Below are 20,967 nucleotides of genomic sequence, written 5' to 3'. Positions count from 1 at the left end.
TACAATCTGTTTCAACTCTGAACCATATACAGTGAACTTGCTTGAACAAACAGCTGTACTGTATATGGAGTGAGGCCAATTCGTTGCATAAGGGATTTTGTTTGAATTATCAAGCCCTTGGCAACCTCTTCCCCTCCCACATTTTCCTGTAAATGTATATTTAATGTACCCGCAATTGTAACATTCATTTGGACAATAGGACACCCTAATTTTCAACGAATGTTTACAGTGGATACCCCCAAGCCAAACCCAGAAGTAGATGAGGAACCCGAGGAAAAATCATCTGAAGAGTTCGCAGAATGGGATGACTCTAAGGAAGAGAATACCTCTGATGTCAACAACAAAAATACAAACAGTCAAAGGAAGGACAGCAATGACATAAAAGAAGGTATTTCATTCTATTTATTATTTATTTTTAGATAGTGTTTTATTTTTTAACAAACATTATAGTAAGAGTGTAAGTAAGATTTTTGGCCACGGGAGAATAGGTGTTAATCCATGGGATAATAGGTGTTAGTCTGAGAGAACAGGTGTTAGTTCATAAAAGAACAGGTGTTAATTCATAAAAGAACAGGTGTTAGTCCATAAGAGAATTAGTCCATGGGAGAATACATGTCAGTCCATGGTAGAACAGTTGTTAGTCCTTGAGAATTACGTGTGTAAATGTTAGAAGTAAATTAAGAGAAAACACCTGCCTGCTGTGTTCTATTTATATGATTGGTGCTGGTTTCTCTCTAGTACCTCAATCTTTTCTGGGGAAGCCCCGTCTGCTCCCTGACGCTATTCGAACTAATGTGCTATATAGTACTGTGTTAGTTTGGGGTCATCACTCGCTGGAGTTCTCAGCCTACCGGGAATAATGAGCCAGAACCTGGTTCCCGCAGAGAGGCGCAGGGAGGAATGGCGTCAGAGCATTTTACCTTTAAAGTACCAGTATGTCATATTCTGCCCATCAACCAGGGTGTGCACCCAGAAAGATAGGCGAACCAAAACAAACAACTAGCCGGTAAAATTGCTATCTAAAGCCAGAAAAGCTAAGAAATTCTAGACAAAAGAAAGTAACAGAAAATAGTAGAAACTGGCATCTCGACACAAAATTAGTACTCCCTCTCGTAAGCATAACTCTCCCTCCTAACAAGGGGGAGGGTGAGGCGGCTGTCCACCACCTCAATTCTCAACCTGATGTGCTGGCGGTAACTCGGTCACCTCCGGCCTCAAGTTCCTGTTCTGCAATTTGAGGAATGGAGAACTTCACATTTGTTCACATTCAGTGAGTGTCCAACGTCCTGGCAGACAGGCTGTCTCGCTTCATTCCTCGGTGTGGATGGTCAACGCCAGCTCCTTCCATTGGTTTTGTTGGACATCCGGATGCCCTTAGGTGGTCATCTTTGTACCGGTGTGGTCAATGCCTTTTCTTCCCTGCGAAGCTCTTGTGGTGGATGCTTTTCGGCAGGACTTGTTGGGATGGGTCTTGTTCCTGTACCTCTTCCCCCAGGTCTGGCTGTTGCTCCAGGTTCTGGCTCGGCTCGAATACTCTCAAGGGAGGGTTGCTCTCCTGGCCCCATGGCCCCACTGTGGACGGTCTTGCCTTGGTTCCAGCTGAACCCGGGTATTTTTCCAGGGCTCCTTTCTGCAGGATGGCCAAGTGAAGTTCTAGCTGGTTCAACCTTCTCTGCAATATGCCTCTGGTCTTTCTTCTGATGCATGTGTTGCCAATTATATGATAATCAGGTGGTTAAATTGATAGTCTCATCTGTGGTTTTCTTCTCGGCAGCAATATGGCTTTCTTGGCAGGCTTTCCGCCATTTTTCATCTGGGTTGGAAAAGTTCCGACCCCTCTTTCTGGCTTTTTCTGGCTTGGCATCATTTGCCGATTACTATTTCTTCTTCTCGTGAGGCGTTGGAGGAGCTGCTGCTGCTTGCATTCAAGGTGGATGTCACTTCTGGCTTGTTTCGCAAACTTTTTTGTGCTTTTTTTCATCTCCGGACTGCTCATGCGCCGCCAGAACCTTCTTGTTTGTGATATTTTTTGGTAAGTGTTATCGTTCTTTTGGTCCTAGTGGTCATTTTATTCATTTGCTGCCAGCTCCTTCTTTTCTGGCGAAGATAAGAGATGGTAGGCTTCCGGAGATGTCCGTTAGTCGTGGATGTTTGGTGCAGCTGAAGTTGCAATGTCTGGTATTTGCTTTGCGCTGCTCCCTGCGGGGCACCGATTCTATCTGTGGCCATTTCTGGGTTCTCCGGTTTTCCCTGGTTCCCTGTTTCAGGGCTCGTGTGTCTCTGGTCATCCACAGTGTCCTTATGTCTAGTCATCCTGCGGTCTACCCTTATGCCCTTGCTGTTAGGGGTATCGGCAGCTCTTCTGGCTGTCTTCGGGAATATGTCATTCGGCAATCGGACACGGGGGTTTTGGAGATCGGTCAAGGTTCTGGCCAGCTTGCTCTCGTGAATTTCCTGGGCCCTCTACGGTCTTGTCACTTTTGGGCTTCTGTTACTGACGGCTGTCTCTTTGTTGGGTTGAGAACTGTGGGGCTGCTTGCTGCCTCCCTGGTTATTTCCCATTTTTTCTTCTTTGTGGGTAGTTAGCATCGAGGAGCCCTATCGGCTCCTCATAGAAATCCAGCGTTGAATGTATGAAAAGACAGTTTCTGGGTAAGCCCCGGAAGCTCCCTGACACCCTCCCTCCGGTTGATGATTTTCATCATTCAAAGAATTGACTGGGGTGGCCCGGCATACCCAGGATGGCTTCCCCTCCACCCTGCTGGAGGGGGTGGCACTGCCATGAGCGGGAGTCAGTTGGACGGAGTTTTGCTTGTTTGTTTGCTCTATGGGCGAGTTCTTTTGCTCTTTTGCGAACATAGGTCACAATTTTCAACCAGACAGTGGGCTGTTTTGTTTCGCCTATCTCTATGGGTGCCTTTCCTGGTCAGTGGCAAGTATGACATTTTCAATGTAAAGTGTTCATAGGCCATTGCTCCCTGCACCTCTGAGGAGGCCAGTTTCTGGCTCTGGTCCCCAGTAGGCAATGAAGAACTCTGCGACTGATGACTCGAGTAATATGGCACTTGATCAGTAAGATTCAGGGAGCCTCCAGGGCTCGCCCAGAAACTGGCGTTTCATTACATTCAGCGCTGGTTTTCTACCTATTTATATGCTTACAACATAGAACATGTTTTCGCTGTTGTTACTCTGCACACATTCTACATATAACTACTGTATATACATTTGCAGTAATTGGGTGTGATAATCTCGTATAACATGTGGTCAGAGTTTAGCCTAGCTCTGCATGTTTTACACAAAATTGTAACTTCTCGCATTGAATATATAATATTTCCTTTGTACAGTGGAACCTCAGTCTAGGAATTTGATCCTTCCCAAGAAACGGATCGTACACTGAAAATTCATACATAAAACAAATTTTCCCATGAGAAATAATCTAAATTCAAGTACTCCGTTACACACACCCAAAAATATTAATGTGAAAATACATTCTATACAAAATGCTACTCATATTTTTTACTGTACCATACCTTTATTGAGGACTTGTTGGCATATGGAAGATAGTGAGAGGGGGGGGGGAGGAGGAGAGGTGTTACTGTTTGGAAGGCGAGTCTTCTTCCATTATAATATCAGGCAGTGAGGACTTCTGGGGTACTCTCTATCCTATGTATTGCCAGCATACCACTAGGACCTGCTTGTGGCTCACTGCTTGTTTTTCTCACTAAAAACCTGTCTAGCGACACTTTTTCTCGACGTTTTAACACTTTGTCGATCGAGACATCACATTTGTCATTAAAAGGGTTAATGCAATGGCCTGCTACAGCTTTATCTGGGTGAGTCTTTTCAGCAAAACTTTGGAGTTCTTCTGATACTGAACACATTTTCCTAGCCAGATCAACCACACACAAACCGTGTTCATGTTCATGAATTATTTTTTTTTTTTTTTCCTAGTGTCATCCTCACAACTATTTTCTTAGGCCGAACTTTACTACTGATTTTCTTGGGACCCATGGTGTGATATAATAAGAACGTTTCTGTTCAGAAACCAAAAAAGTTGAAAAACAATGAACCTACGCTCCTGACCCATACAAGTATCAACAAACGAGTTGTACTCTGAAGCAAACCGTACACAGGTCAAATTTTACGATGCATTTGACTTCGTATACCAAAAAATTTGTACTCCAGGGCATTTGTAAACCAAGGTTCCACTGTAGTACTTCTAATGTTTTACCATGGTTTTTTCAAGTGCAATGATACAACTGGCTGTCACTATTGTTATTTGGTTTGCAAAACATGTATATACATCATAGGTATGCATATATATATTTTTGTGTCACTAATATGTGTGCCATATATTTTGGACAATAAAGCATACAGTTTTTGCCATTATATACACTATAAACATGTTTTATATACTATCTACATTTTTATGCACCATAATGAACCAATAAGGAGTTCTGGTGGGTGTGGTAGTGAAATCCAAGTACAGCATAACTCCACATGCACTACTGGCAAACGATGCCAGCAGACGACGTAACCTGATGCAGCATCATCAAATTGCATCATTATGTACAATGTACATCAGACACAGAATCTCAACCCCCGCAGCCCAACTAGATGCTAGTATACACTATTATCATCAGATTCCTGGACACTAAATCATGAATATGAATCATTTCTGCAAGTTTCTTTTTTAACTGAGCATATGACGACGTTTCATGAAGTGTAAATTCCCGAGACTGTAGCCGATTGCTGTGAATGTCTGCCTTGTATCAGTGAGCACCAGCATTGTGTTTAGTGATAACTGAACCTTGTACATAGTCTTTATCACCGTTAGGATCTTCTATGACACTATCATAGCAAAAGAATCGGTTAATAATTTATTCATAATCTAGTGAGGCTGTGGGCTCAAGCTGCAGGTGATGCTGTGAGCTACTGTAGGATGCATTTCCCACAGTTGCTGATTCAATACCGAGGCCCTCGCATCTAGGAGGGGTGCTCACATCTAGGAGGGGTGCTCACATCTAGGAGGGGTGCTCACATCTAGGAGGGGTGCTCACATCTAGGAGGGGTGCTCACATCTAGGAGGGGTGCTCACATCTAGGAGGGGTGCTCACATCTAGGAGGGGTGCTCACATTCAGGAGGGGTGCTCACATTCAGGAGGGGTGCTCACATTCAGGAGGGGTGCTCACATTCAGGAAGGGGTGCTCACATCCAGGAAGGGGTGCTCACATTCAGGAAGGGGTGCTCACATTCAGGAAGGGGTGCTCACATTCAGGAAGGGGTGCTCACATTCAGGAAGGGGGTGCTCACAACTTTTTCCAAGATGGTGTTTGTTTGCTGGTGGCCTGAGGAAGCAAATGTGAGCTCTGTGTATGTGCAGGACTTTTAAATCTTATGCAGTACTTTAAATCATCACTGTATTACTTGTGCAACGGAAGTGTTAAATACTGCACTTGTTAAAATTTAAAAATTTTGCATTTAAATTTTATAACTACTGTAATTTTTTTTATTGATAACATTCATTTTCAGATTTTGAATTATCATTGTTTATTGTATTTTCACCAGTTGAGAATGAGAAAGTTGCAGCCATCCCTGAGAACATTGGAGCCATCCATCGTGGTGTGGGAGCTGTTTTGGCCACTATGAGTAGCAGGAACCTTGGAGGCAACAGACCTGGTGATGATAGAAACTTTGGCGGCAACAGACCTGGTGATAGAAACCATGGAAGCAACAGACCTGGTGATAGAAACCATGGAGGCAACAGATCTGGTGGTGATATGAATTCATCTAATAAAGGTTAGATTTGATTCCTTTACTGCACAAATGGTTATGTTCATAATATTGTGACATATAAAATTCCAAAGCCCCATGTAAAGCTGGAGAAGTTACTGACCTGGAGAACATGCAGAGAACTTATACTGCTCGAATGTTTTTAATAAAATGTCTAAATTATTGGGACCGTTTAAAATTCTTCGAACTATACTCCTTGAAGTTCAAGTGTGAAAGATACTCCATAATATATGGAAAATATTAGAGGGTCGTGTTCCAAATCTTCAAACTGAAAATTGCCTTCGAGTAACTGGAGCCATGCGCCCAATTACTAAAGGGCAATGGGAGCAGTATGAGAGTTAAGGGTCAAAAACCTGACCCCCCTTCCTCTAAATGTGAGGAGCTTAACTTGCTGATCACCTTAAGGTAATGTAAGATCAGAGGTACCTTAAAGTTTTCACAAAAATAAATTCCTATGCTGCATTTGTGCAATATCTAAAGAATGTCTTTATATGTCAGTTTGAATCTTTTAAAGCTTATGTTTGGCAATAAAAAGAAATGGCTTATGTTGGTCAGGGTTTGTTACAGAAATTACCTAAGTGTAGTTACAGGAGGAGAGCTACGCTCGTGTTGTCCTGTCTTCTCAGTACTCTGTCGTATAATGCAGCAACCCGTCCTTCAAACAAAGACCCAAAAGTGATTCTATGCACACGCCAAACCCCCTGTTTATGAATGAAAAATAGTTTACACACGACTCGCCAACCCGTCCTCTTAAAAATAAAGTCGCTTTTGGCTTGTATGCGCGCTATGGCCAAGAGTGAACGTAATTTGAAATGAAATTGGCTCACGAAAGTGACGTACTGTCTTGTTTTCTGTTTGAATCGTCCAGCTTACTCGGAAAGGTTAGGAGAGGAAACTTTCAATTAATGTTTTTCATAACGTTTTGAAACCTTATAAGAATTTCCTGCCCACCTAAACTATCAGAGGACCCTTATCTAACTGTTGCTGAAAAATTTAATTTTGAAATTACGTCCACTTTCGGCCATATGGGCAAACGGCTAAAAGCGACATTATTTTTAAGAGGACAGGTTGGACTCACAACCGATTTCGTTTGAACACTTCTGGAACAAGTGCTTCACTGACGAATTTTGTTCGAACCACAATGTTGTAAATGCTTCATCCACGTACTACAAATACAAATAATCACCAACAGAACCTAAACACCTAACCTAACCTATGCATATATATATGTACAATATGCTAATATATTATAATATTAATTCATATCTGAGAAAATTCCCGTTTTGATTGAACAGCACGTAAAAATTTATGAATGCGTCTGTAGGGTTGACCGCTGAATGTAATGGACTTGAGTCGAGGACGGGTTGAACGCAATGTGTGCTCTTGCGTGCTTCTCTGCAGGTTTCCCTCATTTGTTTCATTCAGGTATTCCTGGACGTTCACTAAGTTTGATTTCCTTTTATTGTTCTTTGTTCCTTTTTATTTATGCTGCATATTTGTGGCAGTCTATATGTTCCACTTCTATATTGTATACTACAGCATTTGATTCGTTGTGTGATTCTGCCTTCTGCCACTGGGCTCTTGACTGGCCAGTTCCTGGTTGGTACGACTTTTCTTTTCAGGCAGCAGCATCTGCTGACTGTGGATGTTGTCGGCCATGCTGGGTTGGCACCCTATGTTTTTTTTTTTTTTCCTTTCTTCCCCAGAGCAGCTTGTCTGGTTTTTGGCCATTTTTCTGCTTTACTCTGTACTTGAGGGCTCTCTTCTTTCCCATGTCCTGGTATTCTGCCACCTCCCATGTCTTCTCTGAGGGACCATTGTTAGTCGCCTACAGGTAGCCAATGAGTGGCAACCTAGAAATGAACCATCTTGAGAGGTTATCTTGTTCGGGGCTTATTTTAGTGTCCCCGCGGCCCGGTCCTCGACCAGGCCTCCACCCCCAGGAAGCAGCCCGTGACAGCTGACTAACACCCAGGTACCTATTTTACTGCTAGGTAACAGTGGCATAGGGTGAAAGAAACTGCCCATTGTTTCTCGCCGGCACCTGGGATCGAACCCAGGACCTCAAGATCACAAGTCCCGCGTGCTGTCCACTCGGCCGACCGGCTCCCTCCATTGGCTAAATGCTCCTCTTTGGTTAGCTCCTCAGTAGCTCCAGTGCTGCCCCTCTCATTCCTGTGTAGTTTTGTGGAATTGTTAAAGGCACCTTGTGAGGGAGGCAGATAGTGGGTCAAGACTTGTGGCCATCAATCTGGTGGTGACTCTGAGTTATAGTTAGGGATGTTCACCCATTGGTAGTATCATCTGCATATTCTTTTTTTAATTGATTTTAAAGTAGATTGATACTAAAAGAAGAGCTAAAATATATGTAGTTTAACATTACTGTTTATGTGAACATGTTGGCTGTGAGTTTAATTAAAATTTTAATTACACAAACGTCAAAAATTAAATTTTGTCTCGCCCAATGTTGTACATGTTACTCATGTATAACATTCTTCATGCTAAGAAGAGAGACGGTACCAGATGAAAACCAGTGGGATGGCCTTAACCCATTATGTTGTCAGTTGCATTCACATGCAATCTCTTGCATGCAGAACACCCGAGTCCATGAGGTAAGCAACATTACGGCCAGATGTTGCTGCTCTGAACAAAGCTGTAAGTTTCTTTCTCTTCAGTGAAAGAAACATTTCAGTTTACATTGAAATTGAAATTATAATAACTCATGACAACCAATTGTTTACACAATGTTAAACCGGATCCCACCGGAATAGCTTTTTGTCTTTTGATGGGACTGGTTTGCATGCTAAGATTTCAAGGAAATCCGGCTGTGTGGGGGTATTTTACAAAGATGGGATCACACAACCCTGCTGAGTCATCTAGGTTATGAGGAATAATTTTCTTGAGCAGGTGGTCTGACACTGAGAAGGAAGATAACAAGGATGGTGCAGCAATGTGAATGACTGTGTAGATAGATACCCAGGCTGGAGAACCTGACAGGAAGTGTGGCTTGCTTCTACTCCGAGTTATTTAAAGTAATGTGTATGACTTTTTCAGCTTTTAATATTTTTGTTTATTATAATGATTCCCCCTCCCCTCCTCTTGCCAGGTGAGAATGAGAAAGTTGCAGCCATCCCTGAGAACATTGGAGCCATTCATCGTGGTGTGGGAGCTGCTTTGGCCAGCATGAATAGCAGGAATTTTGGAGGCAACAGACCTGGTGATGATAGAAACTTTGGAGGCAACAGATCTGGTGATGATAGGAACCTTGGTGGCAACAGATCTGGTGATGATAGGAACCTTGGTGGCAACAGATCTGGTGATGATAGGAACCTTGGTGGCAACAGATCTGGTGATAGAAACCACGGAGGCAACAGATCTAGTGATAGAAACCTTGGAGGCAACAGATCCGGTGGTGATATGAATTCATCTAATAAAGGTTAGATTTGATTTGTTACAACATACAGTACTCGGTTCCTAATTCATAACATTGTTGCATATGTAAACTTTACAAAATAATCCCCCTGAAGAGATGACAAATTCTTATTTTGCTGTGTTTGTGTAATATCTCAAAAATGCATACCCTATAAAACAGAGTTTAATATCAGTTTTAAAATGGTGGATTTGGGGGGCTGGTAAGTCAAATGAACAGCTGATCCAAATCTTGTACTTGCATGTCCTGATGCCAGCAGATAGTCATCATCACTCTTAACAAACCCCACTAAACAATTCCTGAAAGGTCCGAAGATATTGTATTGGGTTCAAATTGTTCAGTGGAACATACAAATTATAGCAAGGAATGTTCATCGAAGTCATCAACGAGGACGAGCGTCGGGAAGTGGCGTTATCATCATTTATGATCCACCCAATCAAAGCGTAAACTATCATACAATGCTAAAAAATTTGTAATCGAACTTAAATATGACATAATATTTTGCAAAATTTATTATAAAATATTAATATTTAAAAAAAATATAAACACAGAACAGCAAAAGTAAATAGTATTAACACTTTCGCCCGGGCATGATGCAGCATTGCATCATCCGTTTGCTGTCGGTAATGCCGGGGATGACGCAGCATTGCGTCATCCACTTTAAATAATCGCCAAAAATCAGGTTTTTATCTGATTTTTTTGGGACTGGTTTTAAAATGCGCGCCGATGTCTTCCTATTTTCCTTGTTGCACCTCGTGGCCCGCAGGCAGCTCGGCACACGCCGTCGGCCCATTGTTTTCGCTCCACTGTTGTGACCAATGTCGCCTCCCCTCGCATCTCAAACGTGTGAACATTTCGGCTATTTTCCATGGCTATATTTCTTACTGCGGCTTTAGAAACTATCTACGCTTATTCTACGATGGATAGTGATCATGAACAAGGCCCTTCCAGGAAGAAAATTGCGAAAGAAAGGCTTGAAAAGGGCGGGAATTGGGAGTGTAGCTGGAAGGCGGCTGAGCACTCACTCGCGGCTAACGCGTGGCCCGTCTTCAACTTGTCGGCGGTTGGAGCGTGACCAGGTTTTTTATTTTATATGCAAATGTTCCTCTAGTGAATTCTATTGTGAACCCATTGAGACCAAAATGAAAAACCTAGGACGAAAATTGAGGTGAGCAGAGTGAAAATAGTGAAAACATTTTATCGCGTTTGCGCGCTCCCGCGTAACTCGTTGGCACTTTCTCTGTTTGCTGTGGGTAATTAGCCGGGCTTTTGGAGTTTATATGCATTTAGTGCTGTAGAGAATTCTATTGCGAACGCAATGATACCAAATTTAATCTCGTAGGACGAGAATTGAGGTGACAAAGTTGAAGAGTGTATACACTTTTCAGAATTTACGCGCGCTCCCGAGGACACCCTGGGACCCAAATCGCACAGTTGAGGGGTGGCGCGCAGGGTACGCCAAAGTGTTAAGCTGCCAAAAGTTGATGAAGTTCTTCTTTCCAAAATTAATTTAAAAGTTCAAATATTAATAAAATATGTAGAAACTTAAAAAAAATACTAAAATACAACAAAGTGTTGTACGAGTATTATTATCAGTTGGTAATAACTCGAAACTGTACACAAACTTAAAAAATAAAAGCATTGAATGTAATAAAATGTCTTACTGCTCAAGTGCCATATTACTGGAGTCATCAGTCACAGAGTTCTTTGTAAGCCTTCCAGGAACCATGAGCCAGAACCTGGCCCCCCTCAGGGAGGTGAAGGGAGCAATGGTCCATGAACACTTTACATTTAAAGCATATCATCTTGCCATCGACCAGGGAAGGCACCCAGAAAAGTAGGCAAATCAAAACAGACTACTACCTAGTTGAAAAGGCGACCTACGTCCTCACAAGCGCAAAAGAACTCCCTCCAGAAAGCAAACAAACAAGCAAAACTTAGTTTAAATAACCCTCTGCTTGTTAGCTCCAACCCCCATTCCCACCTGGGGGATGGCACTAGCATCCTGGGTAAGTCGGGTTGCCCCCAGTCATTGCATCATTGATGTCATGCCGAATGGTTGCTGTTGCTCTGTCTCCGTGTTCCCATTTTCTTTGGTGTTTTTGCCTTTGAGGTAGTGTTATAAACTGGTGTGTGCGAGTAGCCAGGAGTTTTTCGAGTACTGGAGCAGCATGTGCCTAGGGCCACCTTCCCCAGGTTCTCTGTAATACACGAGTCAAAAAAAGACCAGATGCAAATTGCGGAGTAGAAAGTCGAACTAGCGAGGTACCGCATCTGCCCTACCTGCTGCAGCAATGGGCTATCAAACAGGGAATTTTCTGAAGCCACATGTATTTACGTGTGGCCACAGAAAAATGCCTGGGTTCGGACACTGAGCAAGCAGCGCCTGAAATCAAGGCTGGGCCTGCCACAATGGGGGCTAGAAACACACTCTTCGATAGGATTCCAGCTGAGCCAGAATCGTCGACTGTACATTCCGTGGAGAGTGCAATAAAGCGAGACAGGCTATTTGTCAGGATGTTAGATGACGACGGATGATGGACAGGATGTTCAGCAGAAAAACTACCCAAAGCGACGAGCTCCAAAGAGCCACGGATAAGTCCGTACTGGACCATTATCAAGTCGAAACGTCGTCGTCTCATCTTCTGGTGTGGTGTGGTTATCATGTGGGTCTATAATTTAGAGGGTCATCTCTGCTTCCATTTTTGTAGATTGGAACTATATTTGCCTATTTTCCAAATATCTGCCTAGATTCCTGTGGACAAAGGTGTCTGGAATATCAGTTGAAGTGGAATGTTCAGCTTGGTTGCACATTCTCCTAGTACCCAAGGTGAAACTTCATCTTGTCTGACAGCTTTATTTCTTCCTTGCCTCTTGAGTCAATTTTCCATTATGTCTCAGTAAAATTCCCTGTGTACTCTGTGGTGTTTTCTGGAATTAGCATTGTGTCTGGTTCTCTGAAATCTTATTTTCATGTATGTATGTGTGTGTAATTTTCTTCTTTGAAAGAAAGACTTGTTATTATAGTTTCAGATTGGAAACTTATGGAAGTAACTTGCAATTCTTTTTACAGGCAACATGCCTCAGAGACAGCAACAAAGAAATCAGGGCTTTAACATGAATTCGTCAAGAGAATTTGCTGGATGGGATATGCACTCTGGGTCAGGAGCCAACTCGGAACCTGTGAATGGACGCTCTTCAAACAACCAAAGGATGGGCAATTACAATAAAGGGGAATGTAAGTATATGTATTATGGCAGTAATAACATAGTGGAAACCCGCTCAATCTGAACCCGGTCCAAGAGATTATCATACGCGACGGAAGCACTGAAAATCCAGGAAGTGATTGGGTGCCGTGGAAACAATGTCGAGACAATTCAAAATTCGTTCTAGACTGCAATTGTTGTATCGGCAAATGTACAAATGTTATTTTCTGGACTATTGCACTTGGTTCTCCCCAAGGCAAGATCTTACTGATCTCTGGTTAAGATTTTATCATGGCAGAGAGCCTGCTGTAGGGACGATAATCCTCAGAATCATCGACAGGTATATGACAGGTATGGCAAGTCATCATTCCTCACTGTGCAGCTTGGACCTTCTCAAACTTCCCTACTAGGTTAAACTGGTGCTCGGGAATACTCATTTCAGCTCAAATTTATACAGAAAAGTGCTTGGCAATAGGGAAATCTTCAAGCTGTACCCTAGCTTACAACCAAACAACCCATTAGGTTGCTGTGACAAGCTAGCAGCACCAATGCTACAACAAAGCCATTCAGCCCAACTTAATACTCCATCCTATTTGGTGTGTGTTGCAGGTTTTGTGAGTAAGCTGACGCCAATATTTTAATTGACTTCAATTTTATATTGGATCTTTGTATTATTTGGGTAGTGGGCTGCAATAATGAATGTTTCTTGTATGTAAGCCTAGACTTGAACTAACCAGTGAGCAGAGTTTGTTTTTGCATCAGATCAGTATTCTCTTATCTGTGGGATTCACTATTCTAAGTGCTTACCTATCGGTGACAACTGGGTAGTGAGTTCTGATTCTGTATGCCCCACCTCCTAGATGTACCTCATGTGCTAATACTTATAATTTCTTTGTATTTTTTAAGTTGTGAATGAAATTGGCTTCAACACCCTCTTCCTTCAATGCATTCCACTTGTCAATCACCTGTACAGGGAACGAGAACTTCCTTACATCTATGTGAAGTGATTGCATGTTCAGCTTCCACTGATGTTCCCTCTTCCTACCTCTTTTTAATATAAAGAGGCTTCCTTTCCATGAGGAAATCAAATGGAGCAATGTGGGAATCCAAGTAGCAACATAGGGTTCTCCCAGCTGAATGCTTTAGACTCCCTGCACTGCTCCAATTGATTTTCTCGTCAATACATCACTTAAGTGTGATTTCCTTTAGTATTCATCTGTCCACTTTGCTTATTCTGGTCGAGCCTGTCCCTGGGAGTAGACTCCTGAAACATTCTCCAGGTATGCTCCAGGTTTTCTCTTGGGGATCTTGTATGTAGTGATCATATCGTTGTTTCTTCTCTCCTCTTAAGGTTTTAAGGGCGAGTTCTTTCAATCTGTGTTCATAGACGAGTCCACTTAATCTGGTACTAATCTAGTTGCAAACATTTGAACTTTCTCAAGCTTCTTTCTGTGGTTGACAAGGAGGGGGTTCCATGCTGGAGCTGCATGGTTTCACACAGGCAGTGTGTATGGCCTTCAAAACCTCCTTGTTTAGATTCTTGAGTAATCATCTTATGGTTACTATCTTCTCTTATGCTGCTGATGCTTTCTGGTTCACATGAGCTTCTGGTGTTAGTGCTGGGCTTATGTCTACTCCCATGTCATTTTCTCGTATTGTTTCTTGTAATTACCTTCCATTTATTGTGTAGTTACAGGTCTCCTATCTCCCTTACCCATTTTCACTACAATGACTTGGGTTAAATTCCAGCAGCCATTATTGGTCTCTTCCTGAAGTTTGTCAAGGTCTTCTTGTTGCAACCTACAGTCCTCTTTAGTTCTGACCCTTCATTAACTTGAACTCATCTGCAAATATTGCCGTGTATGAGCTCACTCCCTCTGGACGGTTATTTACATAAATGATTAAGAGCAATGATCCTAAGACAGAGCCTTTTTGAACACCTCTTTCCACTCCTTTCCAGCCTGACATATTCTCTCTGAATGAATAAAACCCTTTGTTTCCAGTCCATCAAGTACTTCCATACCCAGTCCAGTGCACTTCTTGTTATCCTCACTTGTCTCTCTATCTTTTGTATTAGTTTTTCCCTGAGGAAATGTATCAAAAGCTTTTTGGCAGTCTAGATGAATATATTTTATCCATCCTTCCCATCCAAGACATAAGTGTGTGTTAAGCTTGAGTTCACTGACAGTCTGATTTTCTTACTTTCAGTTTTTGGCTACTTTTTCTATTGGCTTTGTGTCTGATAGGGAGAGAGTGCTGTACAAGTGATTGTAAATAACTATGGCAGAGTTCTTGGGCCTGTATTTAGTTTGTGTTCTCTCTTTTTCTGGTTTCAGGCTTCCCTTGTCTATCTTTGTTTTTAGTTTAAAGATGTTCAAGTTAACCTAGCCATGGCCATCAGTCATAATTAATGATTTGTATAAGTTGTTGCAAATAAAGTTTCTAGTTCTAACATTATCTATGTAGTAAGTGGAGATAATGAGATGTGACTGAAGATATGATGACCAAACCAAACACCAGAAAATTAGGAGACAACGACGTTTTGGTCCGTCCTGGACCATTATCAAGTCGATTGTGATGACGGTGAATTATCAACTTGGTAATGGTCCAGGACGGACCGAAACGTCATCGTCGTCTTATCTTCTGGTGTGTGGTTTGAACATCACAAGTCACTAAATTTTTAGAAGGCTGGTTTTCCATAGTTAACTTCTATGTGGTTTGCTCTTGTAGCACTTTACTCTGTTTTGTGTGTTGGTGCATGGTGTGTTTCTGGTAGTGATTTGCCTACTTGGGTAAAACAATTGACCTAATCTGCTCTTCAGCCTGGTGATCCAAGTTCTTATGAAGGAACTGAGTGGGTTAGCTTATAAGGCAATCATTGGGTGCATAAGTTAAGCAGTTTTCTGAGTATTACAATGTTCCAGCCATGCTTTCCATGTCTTCTTTTTTGCTTGGTGTTGTTTGTTCTTACCAAGAGTGCAGGTTGAATACAGTACGGTTGGGCAAGAAAGCAATGTTGTAGTGATAGTGCTGCCAATAGGGGGGGTTGTTGGGTAGACACCTGGTGTATTGTTTGGCATAACTTGTGCTGCTGGTCTTGGAAAGGCTTTTAATTTTGTTAAGCACTTTTCTAACTACACTCTGGGGACTTGAGTGTTGTCCAGTGTCACTCTAGCAGCATGCTGTTGACTGGCATGGTCAGTTTAAGAGAGCTTCCCAGTAGTGAATGTTGATCTGCCATCACCGACCTAGATCTTAACCAGAAGTCAGTAGGATTTTACCTAAGTGAGCTACCAAGTGTATGGCTTAGAAAATTGCCTTCCAATTGCATTCAAAGCTTAATTTTTATATTAAGACTGGTGATCCTGCCTCAGTGGGCATTCCTAACCGTAAACGTTCTGGGCTGTCACGGGGACGCTCAGCAATGGTCATTGGTCATTTTACGTTTTCTAAGTTACTTTTGGTGTCGGAATGTTTTCAAATGAATTTCCAGAGAATAGATGCAAAAATAAAGGCATTTGTAATAGATTATGCTCTGCACGTTCATAACCATACATATACTGTAGTGGGCTTGGCTGGTCACATGTAACCATGCTTAAAATGTTTAAAACCATTTTAAGTTTTCCAAGTTATTTATTGGGTTGTAACAATAAAGTTGGTGTTAAAATGTTCACAAATTAATTCTTTAGAGAATAGATGCAAAAAAAGTGCATTTATAAATGGATTATGAAGAACAGCAACGAATATACAAATGTTTATGAATAGCAAATGGATGACACATTAGCTTCATCGGGAATGTTCACTGTTGGATTATGGGTGACACGTTTGTGTCATCGGAACGCTAAACAAGACGGGGTACCCAGCTGTGCCATGGACCTCCCTTTCCCTGACCTCTCCTTCACTCGACCTCCCCCCCTCCTCGACCTTCCCCCCTCCTCGACCTTCTTCTCTGACCTCCCTTCCCTCTCTGACCCTTATTCCCACTTCAACCCATTTTCCCCATGATACCGCCCCCCCCCCCTCCCTTCTTTCCTCCCTGACCTTGGATCCTTCTTCCTTGACCTCTCTTTCCTGGCCCCTCTCCCCCCTCCCTCTGACCTTGAGGAAATGGACTTGGAACAGAAAGCTATGCAAGAAATACAGGAAAATCTAAAATATTTTTTCACATTCAAAATCTAAAGCCTCCATCAATATTGAATTTTTACTTGCAACTGAAGGTTTGTACGCAAAAGATGACAGAAATTAGTGAAATCCTAAAAGGCCAGAATGAAACTATGTTTAGATGATGACCAAAGAGCCAGAGCTCAACCCCCGCAAGCACAACTAGGTGAGTACAAATGACATAATCACAGAAGCATTAATTAGTAGATAAACAAAATGCAGATGTTGTATACACAAACTTTGCAAAGGAATTCGAGAAGTGTGATCATAGTGATAGCCCATAAAATGAGATCAATAGGAATAATGGGTAAAGTGGGTCATTGCATTTTCAACTTTGTCATACAGAATGCAAAGAATAACAGTCAATCAAATAAGATAAAGTCCAAGTGCAGTGAAAAGTTCTGTACTCCAGGCCACAGTCCGTGCACCGCTGCTGTTTCTCATTCTTATCTCTGATAGATAAAAAAAATGTCACAGCTTCGTGTTGTCCTTTGCAGATGATACAAAATCACCATGAAAATTTCCTCTGTAAAAGACGTTGGAAAAACTACAAACCGATATTAATAGTCTTCGATTGGGCAACGGAAAATAACACAATGTTTAACCGTGATAAGTTTAAGGTACTTAGGTATGGTGGAAATGAGGAACTTAATGAAATACAGGGTACAGGACACAGTCAGACAATCATAAAAGTAAAGCAACATGTAAAAGATCTGGGAATAATGATGTCTGATGACCTGACATTTAGTGAACATAACTGAGCAAATACAGCAGCAGCCAGGAAAATGATGGATGGATTATGAAACCAGTCAAATCCAGAGATCCCACAGGAATGTTCATACCATTTAAATCACTGGTGCTGTCCTGTCTTGAATACTGCTCAGTACTTACTTTCCATTTCAGAGCTGGAGAAATTTCTGAAATAGAGGAAATACAGAAAACCTATATGGCACATAGAAATGATAAAACATCTAAACTACTGGGACCATCTTAAGGATCTCAAAATGTTTTCTCTGGAAAGGAGATGAGAAAGGTGTCAGATAATATATACATGGAAGATGCTGGATGGCCAAGTCCCAAATTTGCACAGTAGAATAACAACATACTGGAGCAAAAGGTACAAATGGAACTGCAGAATAGAACCAGTGAGTAGAGGTGCCATAGGCACAGAGAGCACAATGTGAACATAGAGGTCCACAGCTGTCTAACACCCTCCCAGCAAGTATTAGAAATATTGCTGGTACAAATGTGGATGTTTATAAGAAGAGCGTAGAAGTTCTTGCAAGAAGTGCCAGACCAACTGGGTAGTGGATATGTAGGCCTGCAGTGTGCTTCAAGCAACAGCCTGTTGGACTAAGTTGTCACAAGTCTAGCCTAGCATACCTGAAACCCTCTTCGGGTAGGTTCTTCAGGTACCCTCTTCAGGTACCCTCTTCAAGTATGCTCCAGACCCCTCTTCCTCCTCCCAACCCCTCTTCCCCCTCCCAACCCCTCTTCCCCCTCCCAACCCCTCTTCCCCCTCCCAACCCCTCTTCCCCCTCCCAACCCCTCTTCCCCCTCCCAACCCCTCTTCCCCCTCCCAACCCCTCTTCCCCCTCCCAACCCCTCTTCCCCCTCCCAACCCCTCTTCCCCCTCCCAACCCCTCTTCCCCCTCCCAACCCCTCTTCCCCCTCCCAACCCCTCTTCCCCCTCCCAACCCATCTTCCCCCTCCCAACCCATCTTCCCCCTCCCAACCCCTTTTCCCCCTCCCAACCCCCCCTATCCCCTCCCAACCCCCCCCTATCCCCTCCCAACCCCCCCTTTCAACCCCCCCTTTCCCCCTCCCAACCCCCCCTTTCAACCCCCTCATCCCCTCTGCCTCTCTCCCCCCATCATCCCCCCCCTCCCCCTTAACATCTCCCCCTTTTCCTCAACATGGCAACATCCTCCACCCCTTCCCCCTAACATCTGCCCTCTTCTCCTAATATGCCTTCTTTTCAACCAACATCCCCCTCCCTTCTCACTCCTCTTCTCCCCTGTCTGAAAAACTGCTAAATAACTCTACAGAAAACACATCCCTGATTTCTAACTTGCCTATGAAAATTGCAGGGGGGGTCAGTATAGATGTCAGTATTTCTTAGGGTTCCATTGCAGCCAACCCTAACTGGCCTGACACTTCCTTACCTCCGATGCCTCATCTGAGAAAGTTAGGCAAGGCTAGCCCCAAATGTCTGTTCTCCAGCGTTGGACATATATTCTCGTTTATAGATATATATACTTGCTGAAAATTATTTTTGTATCAAAATATGCACAGAAGTGTACTTAAGTGCACTAATAAATACATGACACTTGTGTCTAAAAATTGAAGATGGATACAAATATTGAGGGGCTCCAGAACCAATTACTCAGGTCGAGCAGGTTTCCACTATCTTGGACTTTTACGCCACAAGTTTTACACGTACTGTCAATCAGTTGCTTTGTAATCAGGCGAGAGGGTTCAGTAAGCATCTGAAGTATTTGCATATTACGCCTTGAAAGTTTAGTAATTTGATATATAATTAGTGTGTTGTCAATATGACAGTTAACGTAAATAGAGGGCAGCTACGAAAAACTTTCGGATTTCAAGAGACCTCACTGTTGGGAGAATATCCAGGTCCAGGAAGTTCCGGTCCAAGAGGGGGCTACAATCCAGATCCATTGAATTCGCACCAGGCGCACGAGGACAGTGGAGACAGAGGCGGTGGTGAGTGTTTTTACTTAGTTGTTTTTTCGGGGGGTTGTTGGGCCTGATATTTGCTTTGAATAAAGTGGTATGATGTGTAGATGTGCATGTATACATGAGTGAAGCTCTCTCCTCTTTACTGATTCAAATCTGTGCACAAGTGTATTAGGTATTATACATTCTGTTCAAAATATGTTTTGAACTTTATTAATTGTTGGAGTTTGCTGTTTACCAGTGCATAAAACTAATATTTGTTTTGCTAGCATATGCAGCTCTTTAAATCTGAAGTTGAAAAATTAACTCTCCAAAGTTCATTTTTACTTTTTAATTGGGTCTGACGCCTAGTGATGCATTTCGTAAGGTCTCTCCTCACATTGTCAAAGACAAATTTTTCTGTGTTAGCACCTGGTTATATCCTCTTCTTTTGAGGTGGTTAGGTGACATAAGGATGAATGACATTACATGTGGGATATTAATAAAGTATTAAATGTATCAGTATGGAGTGTGACATGTTGGCAGCTTATGTTCTTCTGGCTGCTTCCGTTCCTGTTGCAGGGTCATTTGGTCTAGCTTGTACGTTGGTCCGGGGTCTTGACGTGGGTCAAAACACGTCAAGACCCCGGACCAACGTAGAAGCTAGACCAAATGACCCTGCAACAGGAACGGAAGCAGCCAGAAGAACATAAGCTGCCAACATGTCACACTCCATACTGATACATTTAATACTTTATTAATATCCCACATGTAATGTCATTCATCCTTATGTCACCTAACCACCTCACCAGAAGAGGATATAACCAGGTGCTAACACAGTAAAATCATTTATTTTCAATTATTCAAATCCACAGTAATTGTTTCTTCCTTCCTCTTGACAACATATCTTTAGCAAGCAGCTTCTTTGGCGACATAGTGCGTTACAAATTGTAGTCACAAAACCACAAAAAACCCAAAGCGCAAATAAATGCAGAGGGACACTTGTCGTTCATGATACAACAACAACACTGGCGTCGGAGGCGTCCGAGAAATTGCGAGAACCCGCGAGACGCTAGGAAGCACCATGTGGTTTTGCTAGTTAATAGAGGTGAAGCTCGTCAATAGAGACCAATTTTCTGCGAGTGGCTCGCTCGTTACTTGAAATGCTCGTAGATAGAGCCGCACGTTAATCGAGGTGCCACTGTAATAGATTAGGAGAAAGCCTAATCTCAAAGGAACATGTCAATTACTTTAGGATGGTAAATATAAGAAAGACAAGAACCGCCCCTTAGGGGAGACATTTAATGGAGTGAAAAACATGACAGAAGTGCTTAGAAATGCCAGAAAATTGCAATGTGATGAGGATGGCAAACTTCGGTCAATAAGACAAGACCTCTCAAAGGAGAACAGAGAAAAGCTGAAAAGGAACCTCATTGAAGGGGGGCATTAGATTAGTTTTCTAAAAGTTGTTCAATGGCAACCAATATTTTTTGACAAGTTGTACAGTATATGAAAAAGGCTGCAATTGTTCCAAGTTTCAGTACTGCAGCCTAAATAGGCTGATCAATAAATGAACTTAGGGAAACAAAACAACCTCAGATTTTAGAGACATAAACTTTACATTTAAGGTGTAAGTTTCATGTAAATTGAATAAAAATCCAAGAGTTTGAAGTTGTTTATGTTACTTGAAAAATAAATCT

The 20,967-nt window shown here is 42.4% G+C and overlaps 1 protein-coding gene across 13 annotated transcripts in view; it reads left to right on the top strand.

Annotated features, from left to right (window-relative positions):
• Positions 1–20,967, top strand: part of LOC123745528 (uncharacterized) — a 103,184-nt gene that overhangs the window by 11,253 nt on the left and 70,964 nt on the right. For 7 of the 13 annotated variants that reach the window (XM_069312003.1, XM_069312001.1, XM_069312002.1 and 4 more), the window contains exons 3-7: positions 230–388; positions 5,570–5,800; positions 8,901–9,230; positions 12,298–12,462; positions 19,226–19,315. In XM_069312003.1, the coding sequence (XP_069168104.1) occupies positions 230–388; positions 5,570–5,800; positions 8,901–9,230; positions 12,298–12,462; positions 19,226–19,315 (975 nt within the window). Of the gene's footprint in view, positions 1–229; positions 389–5,569; positions 5,801–8,900; positions 9,231–12,297; positions 12,463–19,153; positions 19,316–20,967 lie in introns of all 13 variants that reach the window. The other 6 variants (XM_069311996.1, XM_045726126.2, XM_069311995.1 and 3 more) reach the window with 1 other exon arrangement.

Source organism: Procambarus clarkii, chromosome 71 (genome assembly GCF_040958095.1).
Source record: "Procambarus clarkii isolate CNS0578487 chromosome 71, FALCON_Pclarkii_2.0, whole genome shotgun sequence".
In the NCBI taxonomy this organism is placed as follows: Eukaryota; Metazoa; Arthropoda; class Malacostraca; order Decapoda; family Cambaridae; genus Procambarus; species Procambarus clarkii.
The sequence above is the reverse complement of the archived record's forward strand: the minus strand, read 5'-3'. Positions and strand labels throughout refer to the sequence as shown.